Here is a 20,957-nt window from a genome sequence, read left to right as displayed (position 1 = left end):
ATGCAAGAACATTCCAGTGTCTCAGCGGCCTGTGCTATGTGAGATACCATCTGCCCTAGCCTCTAGCTTGTTTTTTTAAATGTGCATATATGATTGTCCTTTAGCTGCTTTTTAAATGGTGGCAGAAGAAACCAATTAAGTGGTCGTGAGTAGCTGTGACCCTTCATTGAAATTGTTTTCAGCACCCATATGGGGTGTCAGTGTATTTTGTTATGTTTGTTCACCAAGTTGCTTTATCACAACATCCTGGAATCCAACCAGAAAGAAAACTGAAACTTCTGGAGATGAGGGAAAAGTGCAATCTGAGAAACCATGCTTCCCTGTGACTCAGCTGAATGCTGATCGGGCCACTGACAGAAGCAGGTAAATGGGAAAATTTCGTGTGTCTTCTCTAGAGCAGGGTGATCTCAGTGACTGTGTCACCAGGAGCAAAACATGCAGACTCCTGAGCCCCTGCCCAGATCTGTCCCTCTCCGGGCATGGGCTCTGGGATCTGCAATAGTAATAGACCAGTCAGGGGATTCTTGTGCACCCCAAATTCTGAGAACCTCTGCTTTAGAGTGTGTCCCTTCTTGAGGTACATGAGTCAGTCTTGGCTTGAAAGGCTCTGTCCAAAGCCAAATGTGACACTTGCCCCTCCTTAGCAGGAAAATGGTCCTGCCCTGGACCTAGGAGCGAGTTGTGCACTAGCTAAGCACCACTCTATGCTTGTGCACTAGCTACGCACCACTGTATGCTGTGAAGTTCCAGGTTTCTTATTCATTGTTACTGTCAGCCCGGCAGACAGCTTCCCTTCAACATTTTCATAGACAGCCATGCAATTACAGCACCCTTATGTCCCAAACTGACACAGAAGTGAAGCTTTGGGATATCACTGTCTTTACCTCTCTCATTCTTTGACGGCATTCTGAAGTTTTCCTTGACACCCTTAGAAGAAAAGTCTCTAGGGAATTTCTGATGGCTGTTTTGTAGAGCATGATGAAACACCCACTAAGCTCCAGAGCCCCTGGGCAGCCCCTGTTTAGTGTGGTCAAGGGGAGAAGTGACTTGTCAGCTGGACGTGATGCAGGCTCCTTTCCAGACACTGCCTTGATTAATAAGAAAAGCAATACAGGGTCCATGTGATTCAGGGGAGAGGACAATACATACTACCACGAACAGTACAAAAGGCAGGCTTGAATTCTGTCCTCAGCTTCAGTGTCGTCTGACCATGGCAGGGAAGGGAGCTCTCTGGGGCCTCTATTTATCCTTCTATAAAACGAGGGTATTACCTGCTCCCATTGCCCAATCATGAGGGCAGTGTTGGGAATACTTTGAACTTCTCAGATGAAAGATGATATAAAACTACAAAGTAAAGAGTTGGTGTAGAACTACGTCTGAGATGGCTAAGGGAGAGCAAAATGTAAGGCTGTCAAGATTTTCTGCTCTGCTACCAGGGGGACGTTCTGGGCCCCCTTTTGCCTTGCTTCTGTTATGAAGGATGGTGTGACGACACACGATCGTAGAATGAGAGTTAGCCTAGTGTGGTGGTTAAGGGCAAAGATTTTGGGGTCACCAACCTACTGAATGAGAATCTCAAGGTAGGGGATGGAGCAGCTGCAGTTTTAAGAAACTCCCAAGGTAATTGTGACGCACCTCAAAGGTAGAGGAGTAAGCATGTCCTCACCAGACCACTGATGGTCCCCAGAGAGGCTGTGTGTTTCCACACGTCCCTGACATGCTCAGCCTCTCTTTCTCCCCTGAAGCACCTCTCCCTCTCAGCCTCCGCCCCATCACGCATCACAAGCATTATCTCTTGACTACTTACCATGTTTCCCCGAAAATAAGACCTAACCGGAAAACAAGCCCTAGCATGATTTTTCAGGATGACATCCCCTGAACATAAGCCCTAATGCATCTTTTGGAGCAAAAATTAATCTAAGATTCAGTCTCATTTTCGGAGAAACCCAGTACCACTAAGTGAACTCCAACTCTTTCTTCAAGGCCCAGATCACCTTTTACCCAAAACATGCCCTCACTTTCTCAGAGAAATTAATTATTGCTGAATGCAAAAGTATAGGCAATTATCAAGCAGAATGCAGTGAATATCTACACCTTGCATGGAAAAGTAACCATGAATTTTTAGAGGGAAGAAAGTCACAGAATATTCACATTTTTTTCTATTTTTCTTTAAACAATGGAACAAAAATATATATATAGTTTGAATTTGTATATTAAGAGGTCTGAAAAATACATACACTGGATACCAGGGAATTTTGCTTTTTTATTTTACACACATCTGTATTATTTGAATTTGAATACCACTTTTGTAATTTTTCAAATTCCATAACAATGGAATCGCTCAAGTAGTTACCAGGGCAGAACTGACTGAGGGTACGGCCCTTATCTACCACGTTACCATTACGTGTCTATCTCCTCTGTGAGCTCCTTGATGATGGGGGTCTCGTCCTGTTCATCTGTCCATCATCCATGCGCAGCATGTCCCTGACACGCAGTGGGTACACGGTGCGTACTTACTGAATGTAAGCGATCTAAGAGTTTGGGCTGATCAGCCCCAGGGACAGTCAGTTGTGCTGCTGAGGTACAGCCTATCCTTCAGTTGGCATTTCGTCCTAGTAGAAGGACATAGCAGAAAGGAAGTGATCGTGGTGGTTGCACCAATCCTGCCTACAGCCTCGATCACAAAGAAAGAGCTTGATGGTGGTGTTAGGGAGCAGAGGACTTTCGGGGTGCCAATTGACTACCAGTGGTCTGTGGGTCACTGCCAATTCACTTTATTAAAAGTCACTACTCCATAGCTATGATTCATGACTGCCTGATCCGAAGTAACCCCAACGCTCTTTAAAAACAGGATAAAACTCCCCATTCACTTTGGAGAGCCCTGCAGAAATAAAAAATGGGTTCATTTTCACACTGTTTCCTTAATGTCACCTTTCTGTCCCTCCAGAATCCTGCAGTCATGAGATTGCTTAAATAAATGCTTTCTGGAAAGCCCTGGCAACTTACAGGCATCCACTCCCAGTTTTACATTTCTAGATCAGACTCTCAAACTCTTAATCAGGCCAGATGTAAACAGGTAACAACTGTCTCTGTTCTTTCTGCTCCACTATACCTAATGGGCATTCCTCCTCTCCTTCCGTTATTGAAATAACTCACTGTTAGAAGTCTAGCTAGACTTTTTACCTTGATCTTCTCAGGCCACACATGGGAGAACTAATTCCCTGTCCTTCACCACCACCACCACCACCGTCCCACACACATCCTTCCTTTGTGCCAACTTCCTATGAGAAACAGACGTGTATAATTACTGAAGCTCATGATTTTGGGAAATCAGAAACTGTTCTTACTCTTGTAATGAAGGGAGAAGAATAAATGAGATATGTTCATATTTGTTTTATTTACATCTAAAAGCTATAGCAATATTTTTGTTCAAACATTTTATTTTTAAAGTCATATTTTAGAGGAAACTCAACAACTCATTCTCACTGAGTAATGTTCTCAGATAATTTTCTTTTAAAATACTGATCTATCCTAGGGGTTGGGGATGGATTCTTTGAGGGGGAGGGAAAACAGGTCACTCCACAAACATTAAGCACCTACTTTGGAACATGCTTTGGAATTAAAAATACAAATGTGAGACACTACGCCTGCCCTTAAAGTCATGTTGTAGGTTTAATACATGCTGCTGTAATTTGGTACGTATGGGTGTGGCTAACTCATGGTATAGTTTTAATATACTCTACCGTAATTCGGTACAAGTGGGTGTGACTCCCTGCCCAGTGAGATGGCCCAGTTGAGGACCAGTTGCTCTCTGCCCCTTTTTCAGCCTCACTAATGCTAATGTTTGCTGGATTTAGGAAATAAGGCAGTTCTGGTTCTTTATCCCACTGTCATAGGCCCAGCTTTGTTTGTTTGTGTCCTCTTCACTGGTTGGGTCTGAAGGTTCATGTCTTCAAGGAAAGCCAGAACTGTAATGGAAATCTTGAGAACCATGCTCTCCTAAGTAGGGACGGGCTTCTCCCAAAAGACAGAGACTTATTGAGAACATTGGCTTAAAGGAATGCTTCTGGGAGACCCCAGGATTTGGCTGAAGCCCTAATCTTTGAGGGTGGGAGCTGTCCAACATTTCAGCATACTTTTGCAACTGCCCGCTTTGAAAGAAATGCAGCGGCAATCTGTGTGCCATGTTCTAAGGGAATTGACACAGTTCCCAATCTAGCCCCTCATGTCTTTAGATTTGATACTTTTATGATTAACTCTCCTTAAGGTCACTGAGCCCTGAGAAAACCTACTTACATTTATTTGCTCAGGCACATTTGTACGAAAAAGTAAATTTAATATAGCAAGGGATATACTTCTTTTGTGGTACCTTGAAAATCAGAAAGGTAATCAGAGCTTGCTTTGTGAGCATGAAATCAGAGCAAATAAGTTGGAAGATGTTAAAAAATGATATATCATCCACACTGTGGTCAAGCTTGATTAATTCTTCCTTCTCACAACACAGTACAAGTGATCAGAATACAAATGTCAACTGAACAGAATGCCATTCCATTGGACAATCTTAAAATTACACTAATATAGTTTTACTTTCCAGCCATCCTTTTTTCTGTATTCCATAATAACCACCCCCTCTGTTTATAATTGCCTTTACAACCAGATTCTACATCATGACATGCTACAGCTTTTCCAACTTTGTGGCTTATTTTGCATTGACAGAGGTGCTGCCTTTTGACGTCTAGGAAGACATATTGGTCTTTTTTACAGTATCTCCAAGTCACACTATTCCTCCTGATAGGTAATCCTGTCTATAACATACAGAAATGTGTTCTCAGGAATCAGCAGACATTTTCTATAAGGGCCAGGTAGTAAATATTTCATGCTTTGCAAGCCATACAATCTCAATCAAAACTACTCAGCTCTGCTGTTGTTATTTGAAAGCAGCCATAGACAGTAGGTAAATGAGTAAGCATGGCTATGTTCCAAAAAGAAACTTCATTTACTAAAAAACATAATAATAATAAGGCTTTAGCTCATAATTGCCAACCCCTGCTTGTTAGGGGTCAGCAAAGGGGGGCTCTTTCTTGTTCTTTCCTGACTTTGTTCAGTCCTCTCATCATAAATATTAATATGAGGCATAAGTCTTCAAAAGTGGTTTTCACTCTCCCCTAAAAGGAGCAGGAATCCTTAGAGAAATAGCTTTTCCAAGACTGAGGCAGGGAAAGTATAAGTTGAGCTTGAAACATCTTACTGCACAAGAAAGTAAAGAACTTCTCCAAAAATGTTGGGCATGTGTCAAAAAGGCACAGGAGCCAACTGGAAGGGGTTCCAGTGGCCACTGCTGGGACAATTTCAGCATCAAAATAATCACGGTAACATTGGACACTTAAAAAAATAATCATCATCATGGTAATGTATTAGAATCCACTGAATAAAATAACCTATGAGTTTATACTGATATAAAGAGATAAACGAAAAAATAAATGGGGGAGGAAGGGAAAGCTCTTCCTTAAAGATAGGGGGTAAGAGAAAAAAGTGGCTGTCAAACAGGTTGGAAGGCAAATCAGAATCACTTGGAGAGCTTTTCCCCATAACTGAGCCTCTTTCTACAGGGTGTGTGTGTGTGTGTGTTTGGAAAAGCTCCCCAGGAGACACTGCTGGGCTGGGAAGCAAGTATTTCATTTTTCTGACCTCCACAGAGGACAAGCAAGGGTGTTGGGAATGGGTGCTGAGTCAGTCAGCCAACAGCGCCAAAGAGCCATTACTTATTCTTCAGAAATATCGCTCTCTTACACACTGTCTAGTTTAGATGTACCATGGTTTATTTAACAGTTCATTACTGTTGATCGTTTCACTTGTTTTCAGTTTTTTACAATAAATACACTTACACCCAAAGTTTTATACCTACCCATAATTGCCGCTTTAGTATAAATTCCTAGAAGTAGAATTAAGGTCAAAGACTACATAAAATATAAAGGCTTTTAATATAATATCATTTTTCTAATCAAATTGCCCTCCAAAATGATTGTACTAAATGACATTCTCACCAACCATGTTTAAAAGAGTATATTTCCCTGCACCCTCCCTCAATATAAGAGGGTTTTGTTTGTTTATCATTAAGCTATTATCCTATGAGCATCATATGGATTTAACTCTGCATTAGCCCTGACCAGACTGCGACGTGCCCAGTGACCTCTGGAGACCCAGAGCAGGGACCCTGAGAACCTCAGCCAGCCCCACCCTCTCCATCGCTGCCTGGATGCAGGACTGCAGGGTCCTGTGGTGCCAGGAGGCCGGTGTGGGTCGTCTCCTGACAGGCATTGCAGAGGACCTGTGACGCTTCTGTGAGCATGTACTCGCTCACCTGCCCTTATTCTGAAAGTCCTTTCTGCCACTGTGGCGGCATCATTCGTCCCATCTGAATCCTAATTCAAGGCCCTCCTGGCTTGTCTGGGATTGAGATGCACCTGGGATCTGGCCTCTTTTGAAACAGCCCTCTCTACTAGTAACAGTTTACTCTTACCTGATGTACCTCAGGTAAGGTAGCTTGTAGGCCTCCTTCATAATCTGCAATAAAGAGAAGGCTAAGAAGATAATATTGGTGGGAGAGAGCGCCATGCTCTTAACAACAAAGTTGCTGGTTCGATCCCCACATGGGCCACTGTGAGCTGCACCCTCCACAGCTAGATTGAAGCAACTACTTGACTTGGAGCTAATGGGTCCTGGAAAAACACAAATAAATAAATGTTTCTTTTTTTTAAAAAAAAGAAGACAATATCGGTAGATTCTAGGGGGTATTTAAATAATATTCAGCTGATTTTGCAACATGCTGCAATTTTCTGGAGAGGTAGTCAAAGGAGTGAATGATCCCTACACATCATTTTGAAATAGGTATTATCTAGTCAGCACTCCTCATTGAACAGGAGTCATCCTTGAATGAGAGGATTCCTCTGATCAGATTAGCTCTATGCACATAGTGGGTGCTTAAATATTCCTATGTGTAGGCACATATTCATGTGTGAACAAATGAGTGAATGATGAATCCAAGCAAGACTTGTGCTCAGTGCAGGAACATAGGCCAAATCCCAGGACCTCACCACCACCCCTCTAAAATCAGAAAAAGAAAGTTCCAGAATTCTGATTCCAGGAGGGAGATGTTTAAGAATCCTATTTCAGTGGTCCCTTGAGGACTTGACCCTGACCTCCAGAGAGGTGACAGGCAAAATGTGAGATGCTACTGTCAATTATTATTTCTGTGAGGGAAAAGAATGAAGAGAAACTAAAATTTATGTACATGTGAGATCTGGAAAAATCTTGGCTGTAATGAGAAAGGGGGAAAAAAGCAACCCTGATTTCCCCTTGAGAGGCTAGGGTTTTGGTTCTTAAATCAAGGCCCAATTTTTCTCCTGCTTGAATTATCTAACAATCTCTTTTTCTTAGAGCAGAAACCAATGTGCCAAAATGACCTCATTGAGAACATGACATCTAAAAGTAGGGTAGCAGGATTCAAAGAATTACTGCAATGAATAGAAATGTGTGGGGAGAAAGTAGTAGGATTTCATTAGGGGTAAGCCCATTTCCTGAGAAATGGCGTGTGTTTTCAGTGAGCTACAAATATTATACAGCATGAAGAACCATCAAATGTAAAGGAGACCCTAAAACCAAGTGTGCAGAAGCCCCCATTAGCTTAGCTGCTAGGGCTCTTGCCCATAGGAGAAGTAGAAGTAGGCTTTTCCGCAGGTCAGGAGAGACTACAGTAGAATATTGATGTCTGATGAGTCCCATGAAGTTGAGTCGTAACAGGAAAGGTTTGTCTAGATCTCACGTGTGCACATAGGTAGACATGTTTATGATAATTAGGTAAGCCCAGAGAAGGAAGTTGTTGAAAGGCTAATTTAACTCACAAAATACCTCTTCCTGTTCAGATTTCCAAGGAAGTGATTTGCATATTGAGGATTTTGTTCACTTATAAGTGTGTTAGTTTCAGAAAAGTTGGAAAGATTTTAATGGCCTATCGTCTGTCACAAGTAAAGAATTTACTTCCTTGGGAAAAATCATGTCCTCGGTAATGAACTTCACTTTAACAAAATTCTAACTTCTCTTTGAAAATCTTATGCCTCTACTGAAAGAAAACCATAGATAGCTAGAGTCAGTCTTAGAGCTTGCCTCAACGTTAGGATCCAGTAGAAGGTCATCCACATAAAGAATCACAGGGAAGTTCAAAGTCCTAGAGGTTGGGGTTGAGAACTTGTAAAAAGTAGCAGGGGCTTCAGCAAATGTTCGGGGCATAACAATCCAGGTATGTTGTTGATTTGCCAAAAGAAAGCAACACTTGATCTACAGGAAGACTAATGAAAGCAGAATGAGGTCGGACAAGTAAGTTTGCGAACTCATCCTAGAACAAGTGCTGCATCCCTCATTGCTGAATATCACTACGGTAACCTTCGAAGTCCTCCCCTGGGGAAGCTGTGCACCAACGCCCACGCCTAGTCCACCCTCCAAAGCAATTTTGGAACTCATTCTGGAATGGCCATCAGAGCTGTCGTCGTATTACCCTTGATGTCCTGTCATCCAAATGTCTTCCTTTCAATGTTTCCTTTATCTTCAGGTAAAGAAAGAAGTCATTGGGGGCCAGAGCAGGTGAGCAGGGCGGGTGTTCCAGTACAGTATTTGTTTACTGGCTAAAAACTCCCTCACAGACAGTGCCGTGTGAGCTGGTGCATTGTCGTGATGCAAGAGCCATGAATTGTTGGAGAAAAGTTCAGGTCGTCTAACTTTTTCATGCAGCCTTTCAGCACTTCCAAATAGTAAACTTGGTTAACTGTTTGTCCAGTTGGTACAAATTCATAATGAATAATCCCTCTGATATCAAAAAAGTTTAGCAACATCATTGCAACAAGTTCGTGAACTTGTCAGACCTCATATATCTACAACTGTAAAATATGCAGCCTCAGGAGGCATAAAGTAGTACATGGTTCTGGTCAGGGAATGACTGTTCTATTTATGGCCTCAAGGTCCTGAGCAAATCTATACCCCACTATTGGGGTTTTGACTGGAGGGCAGGGGTGCTATAGGACTTGTTCAAGATACTATGAGTCTTTTATTGTACTTCTGACTATTTTAGTTCTTTAGATTCTGATTTAAGAGGGATTTATGCAAGTTTGTGGGTAGAAATTTAGAAAGGTCGTTCTGAACTTTAATGGATTCACCCCAATAATCCTCAGACAATTGGATGTTTGAAACTTTTTTCCTTTTTTCACTCTAAAACTCCTCTCAATTTTGTTCATACTGAAGGCTCCCCGAACTGGCCACTATAATTCTAGAGTATCCTTGATGAAATTGTGCCTTCGGGAAAGATAAGTTCACAAATTTCAGTTACAGTGTAAATACGTGTATATAAGAAGCAGGAATCTGGCCTGCGAGGGCACAGACTTATGTTTAGACTGAGGCAAACCCATCATTTTGGGAACAGTCAGGCCACAGAGTTGCTGGTATACCTGTATCTCTTCAGCCCCCTGCCCCAGCCTAACGCCTGGGCCTTCCAACCACAAACCCCAATCAGATGTGTAGTCCCAAAGAACAGAAAAGTATGGAGAAATCTCTCCCAGAGCCATACTGTCATGGACAAAGCAAGATGAGGCTGAGGAATGTTCTCATAAGGTTTTTTGTAGTCGCCACAAACTGGAAGCAATACAGATGCCTTATCTGGGTGGATGGGTAAACTGGCTCATCCACACTTGTACCATTGTTTGGAATACTACTCAGCAATAAAAAAGAACTGCTAATCCATGCAGCAGCTTGGGTGGGACTCAAAGGCATGCTGAGGGGGGAAAAGCCAATTTCAAAAGGTTACTGTATGCTCCCATTTATACAATTCTTATTATACAATTCTTAAAATTACAAAATTATAGTGATGGAAAACAGACCTGTGGTTGCCAGGGGTTCGAGTGGGGGAAGGGTATGGCTATAAAAGGGTAGCAGGGGGGGATTTCTTAGAGGTTAGAGAACCTTCTGTGTCCCAGTAGGGTGGTGATTACATGAATGTCTACATGTGATAAAATGTCATAAACTGCACACTCACAAAAAAAGTGGACGTAAAAGCTGGTGAAATCCAAATAAGGTCTGTAGCTTAGTTAATAATGTGCCAATGTCATTTCCTGCCCTTAACAATTGTTATGTAAGATGTCATTGAGGAAGCTGGAGGAGGATACATGGGAATTCTTTGTCCTATTTTGCAATTGTGAGTCTAAAATTATTTCAAAGTAAAGAGTTTACAGAAATTTGGAGGGGCACTGATTTCCGCAAGCAGCACTTGGGAATCTCTTCAATTTTTACTAGAAAAGATAATATAAAATAAAGCCTCAAGAATGATAAATCTAATGCACTTTCTGAGCACTGTATGGAAATTATGCTCAATTATTTTAACTATAGTATTGTTACAAATATATTTTATACATGGAAAAAACAATCGCCTGGTGAGTTTCCCCCAGGATCAAAGAGCTTCTAATCTCCTTGCAGAGCTCCTGGTGTGTGGCTTCTGTCTAAGGTGATAACCGGTGATAACCGCATCTCCTTCTGCCCCCAACATGCATTCTGGGATGAACTATCTGCAGACCTCTCCCTCCTCCCAGCCCATCCCTTTTTCCTTTTGACTCTTATTTGCTTGATGAGCTTCAACTTCAAGACCCAGACCCAGCTCAAACTACGAAGAAGACTTCCCTGACCCAGGAAGTGGCATGCCACTCTTGGGGGGGGCAGGGGCGGGGGTTGCAGCGTAACCTGCTGCCCTTTGGTTTTGTTTACTTGATTAGTTCCTACCCTAGCGGTGAATTCCTCAAGAACGCAGACTGGGTCTCATTCCTTCTTATAGGCCCCTGTTCGGCTCTGCCTGGATGGAGCACACGCTCCAAAAAGCAACTGAGTGAATCTGAGGCTCTTGCTTATTAAAGTCCTTCGTAATCAATTGTGCTTATTCTACCCTGCCTTAATAGAGTGTCAACAAAATTTTCAGGAAAACTGAAGATCAAAAGGGGTTCTGATTAACCACAGTTAAGCAGAATAGTAAATTAATATTTAAAACATTGAACTTAGCTGAGACATTATCTACATTTGTTCCCATTCTTTCTTTTCCTTCGTGACGTAGAGTTGTAGGAAGCTTTAGAAAGGTTGTACTCGTGAGCCTTCTTGGGTAGATAAGATCTAGAACTTAAGGCAAAGATGGGAACTCCAAAGGGGGTGGGTGGATGTTGAGATAGAGAGTACAGGTCTATGTTAAACCTGTAGATCACTTCCGATTTCTACTAAAAGCAGCAAGGTGTTCTCCACTTTGCAAGCAGTCCCTCTCTTGTCTACCTGCCATGCTGCCGCAGACATAAATGGCGTTGGTGACAAACTGCTCGTTTGCCTCCTCAGCATCCTCGTGGGCAAATGATCTGGGACTCCGTAATTGTCTGCGGCTCTAGCTTCTGTCCTCACACCCCAACAAAATGAGTCAGAGCTGCATCATTTTTCCTTGCACAATCTAATGACCATTTCTCCATCCAAGATCTCGTAACTTCATTAAACAAGGCAGGTCCCTCCTTTGGCTCCTGAGACACCAGCTACCTCTCCCATTTCCTCTCTTGATCACATCCCCTAACATTCTTCTAATATTTAATCATTGGTCTTATGCTCATTTTTAAAAATAAAAGTAATAATAGACGTGCTTTCTATGGCCTATATTGCCCATTTTCTCTTCACTGCTTTCTGACATCCTGTCATCTTTATAGGCCCAAATTAGGTGCTCCTTCCCCCAGAAACCATCTAACCACTGAGGCCCCATTCACCCTTTATACTCTCCTGGAGCACTTAAAATCCAAGTGTCCTTTTACTTCCTTTTACTATTTAGTAGGTCATATAATCTGGTGTGTGGGGCCCCTTGTTGTCTTATGACTTACTCGTATTTGTTCAACCAAACAAAGGCTCCTTGCGGACAAGACCCATGCCTTAAAGTGATCCTGTGTCCTCATGGTCCCTCCTGGAGTGGTTAGCACTTGTGTCAGTGATCAATAGACACTTGCTGATTGAGATGCAGTAGCTTGGAGAGAGAAATGTATAGAAGAGAACCTTTGAAATTTCCTTCCCCTTCTGCTCGTGCTCAGGGGCCTAAGAGTGAGCCATCGTGTAGTGGAGCTGTGCAAAATCAAATCACTCTTCCTCCCCCAGTGTGATGGTGTGGAGAGAGCATAGGGTTTGGGTTCAGATGGCCCAGGTTCATGCTCTGACCTTGCCAGTCGTCATTGATCCTGAGCTTGAGTAATCTCTTGAACAGAGCCTTCATTTTCTCATATTCAAAAGTGAGATAACTAAGGCTTTTTGGAGACAAATGTTATAATCCACAAAAGTGGTATTCGTGATGGGAATTGCAGGCACCCTGACAGATCAGAGAGAAGCTGTTTGAAGGTAGGCAGGCCTTCTGGTGCGCCTCCCGCGCACGTCCCCATTGAGGGGGGCTGACAGTCTCCTGCAGCGTAGCCAGGTAGGGCAGGGGTGAAGAATGGCATGCCTGCTGCATGGGCGAGAAGACAGAGAATCAAACACTGAACGTGGTTGTTTCTTCTGGACATCGACAGGGTAGGCTTTGTGGTGGAAAGGGTAAAGGATTATATGAGCAGACTATCAAAAAGGCAAGGAAATAAAACTGGAGGATTCTGAGAAGGATTGGCTGTGGGGTGGGAGAAGTTAGAGAGCAGAGAAGGGCTGAGCCTTGGGTCGCGGGAAGGGAGGTTGAACAATAACAGAATCCAGGTGTTTCAGAGGAGGGGTGAGTATACCACTTGGCAAGAAAACAGCCACACAGTCTGAAGAAACATTATTCTAAAGGAAGATAAAGCGACGTGGCTTATATATCCCCAGATACCCAAGTGTGCTTTTGAAGTGTGAAGAGAATCGTTAAGGAAACATCAAACCCACTAGGGTTGTGGAAATGAATGTGTTCTTCCCAACACGTCACAGCAGCTGCTGGAGCCCCGTTCCCTCTCTGTCCTCGGGGTCGCTGCAGATGGGCCAGCAAACCCCCCCCCCCATGAGCAGGCCAAGGAGAGAGGGTCTCCTGTACCTTTTGCGTTGCACAGAACTGGATTGAGAGCCATCTTGATGAGGGAGTTTTCCCAGCAGGTTACCAAGTTCGTGTCTCAGAACCATCCTGAAACCCTGCCCTGAGGAATCTGGCAGCAGCTTGTTATATAGTTTCTCTTTTACTTGCATTAAAGGAAGAGGTTTTTAAATCTCTTGCTGAGCATCCAGAGGCTTCCTGCTGTGTCTGGTTATGTGTGGCCAGTGAGCACAGCTACCATTCTACTCTCCTCCCTTCTCCTCCGGTCAACAAACAAGAAATAAGGCCAGAAAACCACCCTTTCAGAGCCTACCTACCACCTGAAACCCCACACTGTGGTTTAACCTCTACTGTTCATTCATTCATTCATTCAACAAATATTGATTGAGCAGCTGTTGTGTACAGGGCCCTGAAACAGTGCTAATTAAAAGAAATGGGCAACTTCGCTCCCAAAGTGCCACTCTGTCTTTATATCTGACAGCTACAACCGAAAGCCGAGCTTGTCCCTGCTCTGTCCCCACTAAGGACCCCAATCAGAGGGTCTGTGGGGAGTTGGTTCATGGTGCTGGAAAGAAGAGCGTGGATCGAATATGTCGATCGTTCTCTGCCTGCTGTAAAGATTGCTCAGCCCCCACAGGCAGGGTGATGATGAGCGTCTGGTTCCCACACACACGGTCCCTCATTAACCTGACAACAAGCCCTGTTCAATAGTATCATCATTCTGGTTCTTCAGACCTGAAAACCAAGGCTTAGATTCCTCAAACCATTTGCTCAAAGTCTCACGGGCAGTAGGTGGCAGAGCCCGCAACCAAGCCATATATGCCATTATACATCACTTCCCCGCACTGCACAGCTTCCAGGGGTCTGCTGCTGGTCGCCTTGGATGGATGGGTGACTCCCATCAGGGACATTTGTTGACTTAACAAGTAGATGTTTGAGGAACTTAAAGATCTCCAGTGGAGAACCTTCAGAAAGAAAGGTTTACCTTTCTATCTGCCCGCCTACATGGACCGTACTAAAATGAATTAATTTTAGCAAGTGAGGAGTTCTGTTTACTCCCATCCTGGGTTTCCGTTAACCCTTTGAGTTATGGTCAGATAGAGCATCCTGTCCAGAACTTGCCGAAGGACTCCTTCCCCTGGACAGCAGCAACAAGGCCTGTGGCAGCATTACCCAAACCAGCGTGGGGAAAGCCTCCTTAGGAGTTCAGATCATTATTCAGCAGGTCATGGCCAAGACTCCAGTGTCTGGGACCTCAGCGGGGTCAGGATCTCAGGGAAGAGCTGCGTGACCTAAGTGTTGTGAGAATAGAATCCCGGAGAAGCTCCCACCCCTGCCTGAACCTACACTGTCTAGGTCCCTGTTCTGGATCTGGATTCCTCTTCTGGGTGGACACGTGCTTGTTCCTCGTCAGCCCAGGACCACTCCGCCTGCCCCATCTCTACCTTTGCCTAATTCGCCTTTGAGAGGCCAAGCCTCCCTGTGAGTCAGATCCTTGCTCAGCCATGAGACAAAGGTGATTGGCTGGGTCTGCCCGGGCTTTGTGACCCGCCAGCGGGGATTCTCCACTCCCTCTGAGCCCTTCATCCCTGCCTGTACATATTGCCTCCATGCAACCCCAGGATAACCTGGATATGTGACCCAAGGGGGCAAGGGGTAGCAATTTTACAGATTTTCCAAACAGGTGACTTCAGCCCCCCTGGACCTGGACAGGAAGGGGTAGCCCAGTGACAATGGGCATAGCCCCTTGTCAGAAGCGGGAAATATTTTGGCAGGTTCCACAGAGTTCTCTCTCCTGTGATCCCACAGCGTCTGTTCCAGTTTTCCTGGCCGGTAGGATGGCATCTACAAAGCAGAATATATGGGAAATCTGGACTTGGGGAGGTATCGTGGTCTCAGGTCCAGCTTCAGGAAGCCCAGGTGGCTGTCCCTAAGCAGAAAGGGCAGAAAAAAGCCCTGTCTCCCTCCTGGACTGGAGTCTCAGAGACCTGAAGTTGGATGTGTGCTAGGGACCTGCTTCTCAAACAAGTGCCGTTGGATTCTCGTGGTCTGCCCAGTAGTGCTAATAACACTTACCAGATACTTACTGTGTGCCAGGCTCTGCTCAGCACTTGTATACGTGGCTCACTTAATCCTCATAACAGATCTATGAAGTGGGAACTGTTACTGTTCCCATTTTATAGATGAGGAAACTGAGGCTCGGTGTCAAACACCTAGGAGATAGTAGAGCTAGGATTTACACCCAAGTGGTCTGGCTGAGATCCAGGATTCTCAAAGCAGAAGAAGCTTTTTGGAGCCTGCTGGAGGCATGGCTGACACCCACTAAAGGACTGAAAGACCTTTCATAGCCATGCTAGGCAGAGGTTGAGGCCTGGAAGCTGCAGAGGGGTCTTCTAGGGACCAGAGAATTAGAGAAGACTGGGGGAGGTGGGGGCTGAATTGTCTTCAAGACATATTTGTGGAAGACAAATTTCCACTGAAGACTTAAAAACAAAAGGCCAAAATTAGATTTAGGCTGGTGATAAGTTTCTGAAATATTAGAATGTGAGATTTCAGAGGTATGCTGACTTATTTGTGATATAAGAATATAAATGCCTAGGAACTGTAACAGCTATATGTGATGTCGGAGGGGTAAAGATTGGGGAGGGTCATCACTTTATGAGGGGTATAAATGTCTAACTATTACATTGTACACCTGAAACTAATTATATATATATATATATACACACACATATACATATACATATATATCTGGGAAGAAACGGATGGTCTCTTGAAACTCTTCCAGCCATGGGCTGTTGAGATTTAGTCACGATGACCATTTTCAAGGCATCGGTTAACTGTGAGCTCCACCTCTCCTGAGAACTCTAACCACCTTTCTGTGGCCAGTGAATGCACCATAACCCTTATGGTCCTAACTTGGGAAATGAGTCAGCAAAATCGCCAGATTAAACCTCCTCAACATTTCTTTCCCATGACTCCACACCTGGTAGCAGGAGTCAGGAGTAGGCTTCTCCCAAGGTCATGTCCTCAGTCTAATCCTGAATGGGGTTTTCAACGGACCTAGAGGGTGACATGTCACCACCCAATCGGGCTGTTTCTCCTGACAGTCACTATGTGCCAAAGATGATGGTAGGAACACAGGGACTGGGTTGGAAGACCCCACAATTGTAGCCCTTGGCACAAAGCCTGCCCCCTCTGGGTGAGTGCCTACCATCATCTCCGGGGAGGTGAAGCAGCCCTTGGGAACAGGTATGGTAACTTTAAGAGTTTTCTCAGACTGTGTCTTCGCTCTAAGTGGAGGCAACTGGTCCACCTAGGGCCAAATGCTTTATCTACCTCTGCCCACAGAAGCTGGTCTGGTTTGAATCTAGGCCTGAATCAGCCCCCAATTCAAAAAGGCATCAGAAGATGGACCCATTGATGAGTTTAACTTGTGGCTTTAACTTGGAACTTGTAACTAGAGAGGTTGGTTTAGTTGAGTCCAGAATATTAGAGCAGGCTGAATGCTCTAGGCCACTCCAACTGGTCCAGCTCTTATAGGACATCCGGGTCCGGAACAAGCATTCCACTCAAGCCCCTGCCCGGACACCATGAGCTTTTGACAGAACCAGGCTTTGTGTTTGGAGGACCAGATCCAACGTAGGGGTCTCCTTTATTACTTGGAGACTTGGGGCTGGGGAAACATTTAGAGTCTTTGTTCAGGACCTGTGTGCCACCTGCTGGCCATGATTTAGTTGTGTTTACGGGGCCAAGTGGAGGAGAGGAAAATTAAAAGCGCATCCTGCCTTCCCTGTCATGATGAGGGGGTAAGGGAACTAGGAGTCAGTTTTCTTCATGACATGACCCTTGAGCAAATGTGACAGAGAATCCTTGCAGAGACCCCTGGGTGCCTTGGATGAGTCCTCCTGAGTCCCCTACCAGGGCAGAGGGTTGCCTCACCTGAAGAACCTGAGCGAGTCCTGAGTGGAGACAAGGGCGCTGTTCCTAGAATCAGATGAAGACTGTGGTTCTAATAAATGGTTGTGCACCAGAATCACCTGCAGGCTTTTAAGTTACATGCAAACAATCTATGTGTGTATAACTATATCTACTATGTTCTACAGTGTATATAGTTATATACATAACAGATGTAATAACATCATAACAAATATATTAATAGTTACATATCATATATATGGTTATACACACACATGCACGCACCTGGGCTTCCCTCCAGCCTGTTGGAAAGTCTCTGTAGGAGAATCTGATGTACTCTCCTAGTAAAGAACCTCTAGAGTGCACGGGGCAGGCCACGTTTCCTTCACTTTGGGTTCCAGACCAAACTTGCTAAAGAGGCAGAATGGGCAGGGACAGGGAAGTGGTTTGGGTGTGCTTCCTTCACAGAGACACTGCACATCAAACCCAGAGAGATAGTCTTCACTCCAGAAACATGCACTCTCACAACTCTTGAAGTGTATAGTCCTTTCAGTCTATCTTCCGTTTCCCCATTTCCGACGAAGACCTAGCTACAAGAAATAGCGCCCGTTTCCTTCCTCCCTTAACAGTGCGAGTCAGCGATAAAGGGCACTGGCCCTTGGCCTCTGCAGGGGGCGAGGGGGGTGGAGCGGCGCCGCGGGGGCAGGGCGAGAGGGGGGCGCCATTGCTCAGCTCCAACCGTAGGCTGCTGTGCAGGGAACCGAGGCCCAGAGTTGCCAAAAGAAGCCAGAAGTCCCAAACTGTTTGTGTGAAACATCCCAGCTTTGAAATATTGGGCACTAATTCAAAAACGTTTCCAACACTGTGAGTGCTAAAGAGTGCGAGTCCGCAAGGCAAATTTGGTCTATGAATGTATCATGTATTACTGCTGATTGAAAGGGCTTTCAGCTGGGGAGTGGTATGGCCAGGGCTGCTTTTAGGTTCTGACTGCGGCAGTGTCCGGGATAGACTGGGGGAGAGAAAGACTGGAGGCTGGGAGGCCTTCTAGAAGGCTTCCGCCAGCCTTGGCTAGAGAGAATGGGAAAACCCCGAGGCAGCAGGAGAGGTGGTGAAAGCAGGGCACCTGGGGAAGGCAGAGTTGCCGGACTTGATTAGATATGAGCATGAGGGAGAGCAGGCTGTCTGGGACGGTGCCGCAGGTTTCTAATGTGAGTGATTGGCTGGCTGGTGGTGACATTCACTGGCATAATGAACACAGGAGCAGAACCATGTTTTAAGGGAAGGTTCTGGTCAAGGAATTGAGGTGCCGGTGGATCAGCCAGCAGGCCCCAGGCCCCACAGGAATATGGGCTCTGAAGTCAGAGCAGAGGCAAAGGTTAGTCAGCTTTCCAAAACACAGATCTGGTCAGGATACCGTCCGCTTCAAATCCTCTAATGGTTTCCGGTTGTCTGAACAGAAAGTCCAAACTGCTCCTCCCGTAAACAAAGCCCTTGGTGATCTGTCCCTGCCAACTGTGCCACGCCCAACACAAAACCTGTTCCCCAGGCCTGCTGAGCAACTCGGAGTCCTGGAATAAGCCAGGCCTTTGTTCTTGCTGGTCCTTGGGCCTACAGCGCCCTTCTACCCCTTCCCTTTGTATGTTTGGAAAATTCCTGCTTCTTTCCAGCTCCCACATCTCTTCTCTGAAGCCTCCACTGACCCTGCCAAGCAGAAGCGATCACTTCCTTCTTGGCACCATCCCTGAACTTTGTGTGTGTCCTGTCACTCCCTATTGTGGGGATTGGTCTGTCTGTAAACTCCTCGAAGGCAGAGACCACATTTACTTCCATTTTCCCAGTTTTTAGCACACATCTAGCTTGTAGTACACATTCATTAAATGGTTCGAGAATGAATAGGTACCCCTTCTCTGGAGGGAAACAGCAAAGCGGCCTAGAGGAACATGCTTCTCATTTTCCTAGGGATGGTCCAGCTCCTGCTCTTCTTACAGATAGAGAACAGCACGAGTTCCCCAGTGCTGACCTCGCCTCTCTTCTTTCTTTGCAGCTGGGGTATGGCCGTTAATGTGTACTCCACATCCGTGACCAGTGAGAATCTGAGTCGCCATGATATGCTTGCGTGGGTCAATGACTCTCTGCACCTCAACTACACCAAGATAGAACAGCTGTGCTCAGGTAGGAGGCTGGAGGGAAAGGGAGGGAAGGGGGGAGGCCAAACAGCCACAGCAGAGAATGTAGCTTGTAATTAGGATTAACGATTGCTGCAAGCCCTACAGTAGTCAGTGTTTGGCATTGAAGGAAGGAATTGGGGTCTCCATGGAGTGGGAAGAGCAGGGCAGGCGCAGGGAAGGGTTGCAGGAGGGGCGGGGCAGTGGGGACAGGCAGTAAAGATTGAGGCTAACAGCATGAGGTCCAGTGTAGCCACTCTGGGTCCACAACTCAGCTCTTCTTGGAGTGCAGACCTGTGCAAGTCACTGCATCTCTCGGGGTCTCAGTTTTCCCATCCATAAAATGAAGATAGCATCACCTATCCAACTAGGGTTGCTAGTAGATTCAATTACGTACATACAGTGTTTGCTACGGTGCTGGTACGTAATTGCATCAATAAATAGTCATTGCTCTTATTCTTGGAAAGCTGAGAACTTGAAGGAGGATTCTGGCTGTGTCTATCCTGCAAGTAGGACTGGCGCCGACCCCAGAACAAGGAGAGAAAAGAGGAGATGGGGTTGTTTGGGGGATTAGGCTAGCACAGGGCCCGGGAAAGTGAGAGCAAGCAGCCTGGGCAGGGGGGCGGCCTGGACCTGCTCCGTCAGCCGTGCTTCTCCACAGGGGCAGCCTACTGCCAGTTCATGGACATGCTCTTCCCTGGTTGTATACACTTGAGGAAGGTGAAGTTCCAGGCCAAGCTAGAGCACGAATTCATTCACAACTTCAAGGTGCTGCAAGCAGCATTCAAGAAGATGGGTGTGGACAAAGTAGGTGCCTGTGCTCCCCGGGGCCCTGAGGAGCTGTGTAACCCTGGGAAAGAAGATGGCCCACCCGCCAGGGCTCCAGGGGCTGCGGGGGTCATGCCAGCTCTCACCCCCCCACACATCCCTGAGCCCCGCCAACACTCCAGAGGGAATGTTCCCCCAGCTCAAGGCACCGTGGAAAACCACACCCTTGACATCTCATCCTGACAACATGCCTGTCCCTTCCTCCTCTCTGAACCCGTCTGTCCCAGCAGTTGAGGCTTGGCCTACTGCTCCTATGAAGTTCCTTCTCTAGGGCCTGAGGAAAGTCTCTTGCTCATTCTACTGCCTCGATGGTACCAAGCCCCTGGTTCCAGCAGCCCCCCACCCCACATGCAGATAACAGCAGCTCAGTGTTCCTGTGCCTGGAGGGAAAGGCTGTGTCTGGGTCCCACGCTGGGGCCTGCAGCCTACCCTTTTGCTCCAGTGCCACGGGAGGGGGGCCAGGGAGAAGGTAGAGGACACTGCAGCCCAGGGGCTGGCTTTCCTGAGAACAGTGGTCCTCTCACAGAGGAAAGCAGCCCTCCAGCAACAGGTGATTAAAGTTCTCTGCTTATGTGATCTATTTCAGATAATTCCTGTAGAGAAATTAGTGAAAGGAAAATTCCAAGATAATTTTGAGTTTATTCAGTGGTTTAAGAAATTCTTTGACGCAAACTATGATGGAAAGGAGTACAACCCTCTGCTGGCGCGGCAGGGCCAGGACGTAGCGCCACCTCCTAACCCAGGTGATCAGATCTTCAACAAATCCAAGAAACTCATTGGCACAGCAGGTAACGTGCCCGAGCTGGGGGAGGGAGTGTGGGGGGCCGGGCCGGCAGGGCTCTACAGCCAGGAGTGCCCCCTGGGCCACCCGGCCCGGCCCTGCCTGCCTAGAGGAGACTGTTATCACGGAGTTCAGATGACGCCGCCTGCTGCCCTCTTAGACCCGGGTTGTCACA

The 20,957-nt window shown here is 45.9% G+C and overlaps 1 protein-coding gene across 2 annotated transcripts in view; it reads left to right on the top strand.

The window, feature by feature from the left end:
- MAPRE3 (microtubule associated protein RP/EB family member 3) overlaps positions 1–20,957 on the top strand; it is a 45,049-nt gene that overhangs the window by 21,342 nt on the left and 2,750 nt on the right. Inside the window, exons 2-4 of one of the 2 annotated variants that reach the window (XM_081069767.1) lie at positions 19,053–19,180; positions 19,835–19,980; positions 20,588–20,789. In XM_081069767.1, the coding sequence (XP_080925893.1) occupies positions 19,060–19,180; positions 19,835–19,980; positions 20,588–20,789 (469 nt within the window). In that variant the 5' untranslated portion in view covers positions 19,053–19,059. The remainder of the gene's footprint in view (positions 1–19,052; positions 19,181–19,834; positions 19,981–20,587; positions 20,790–20,957) is intronic. The other variant, XM_081069768.1, reaches the window with a different exon arrangement.

Source organism: Rhinolophus hipposideros, assembly GCF_964194185.1.
Source record: "Rhinolophus hipposideros genome assembly, chromosome: 12".
NCBI lineage: Eukaryota > Metazoa > Chordata > Mammalia > Chiroptera > Rhinolophidae > Rhinolophus > Rhinolophus hipposideros.
The sequence above is the reverse complement of the archived record's forward strand: the minus strand, read 5'-3'. Positions and strand labels throughout refer to the sequence as shown.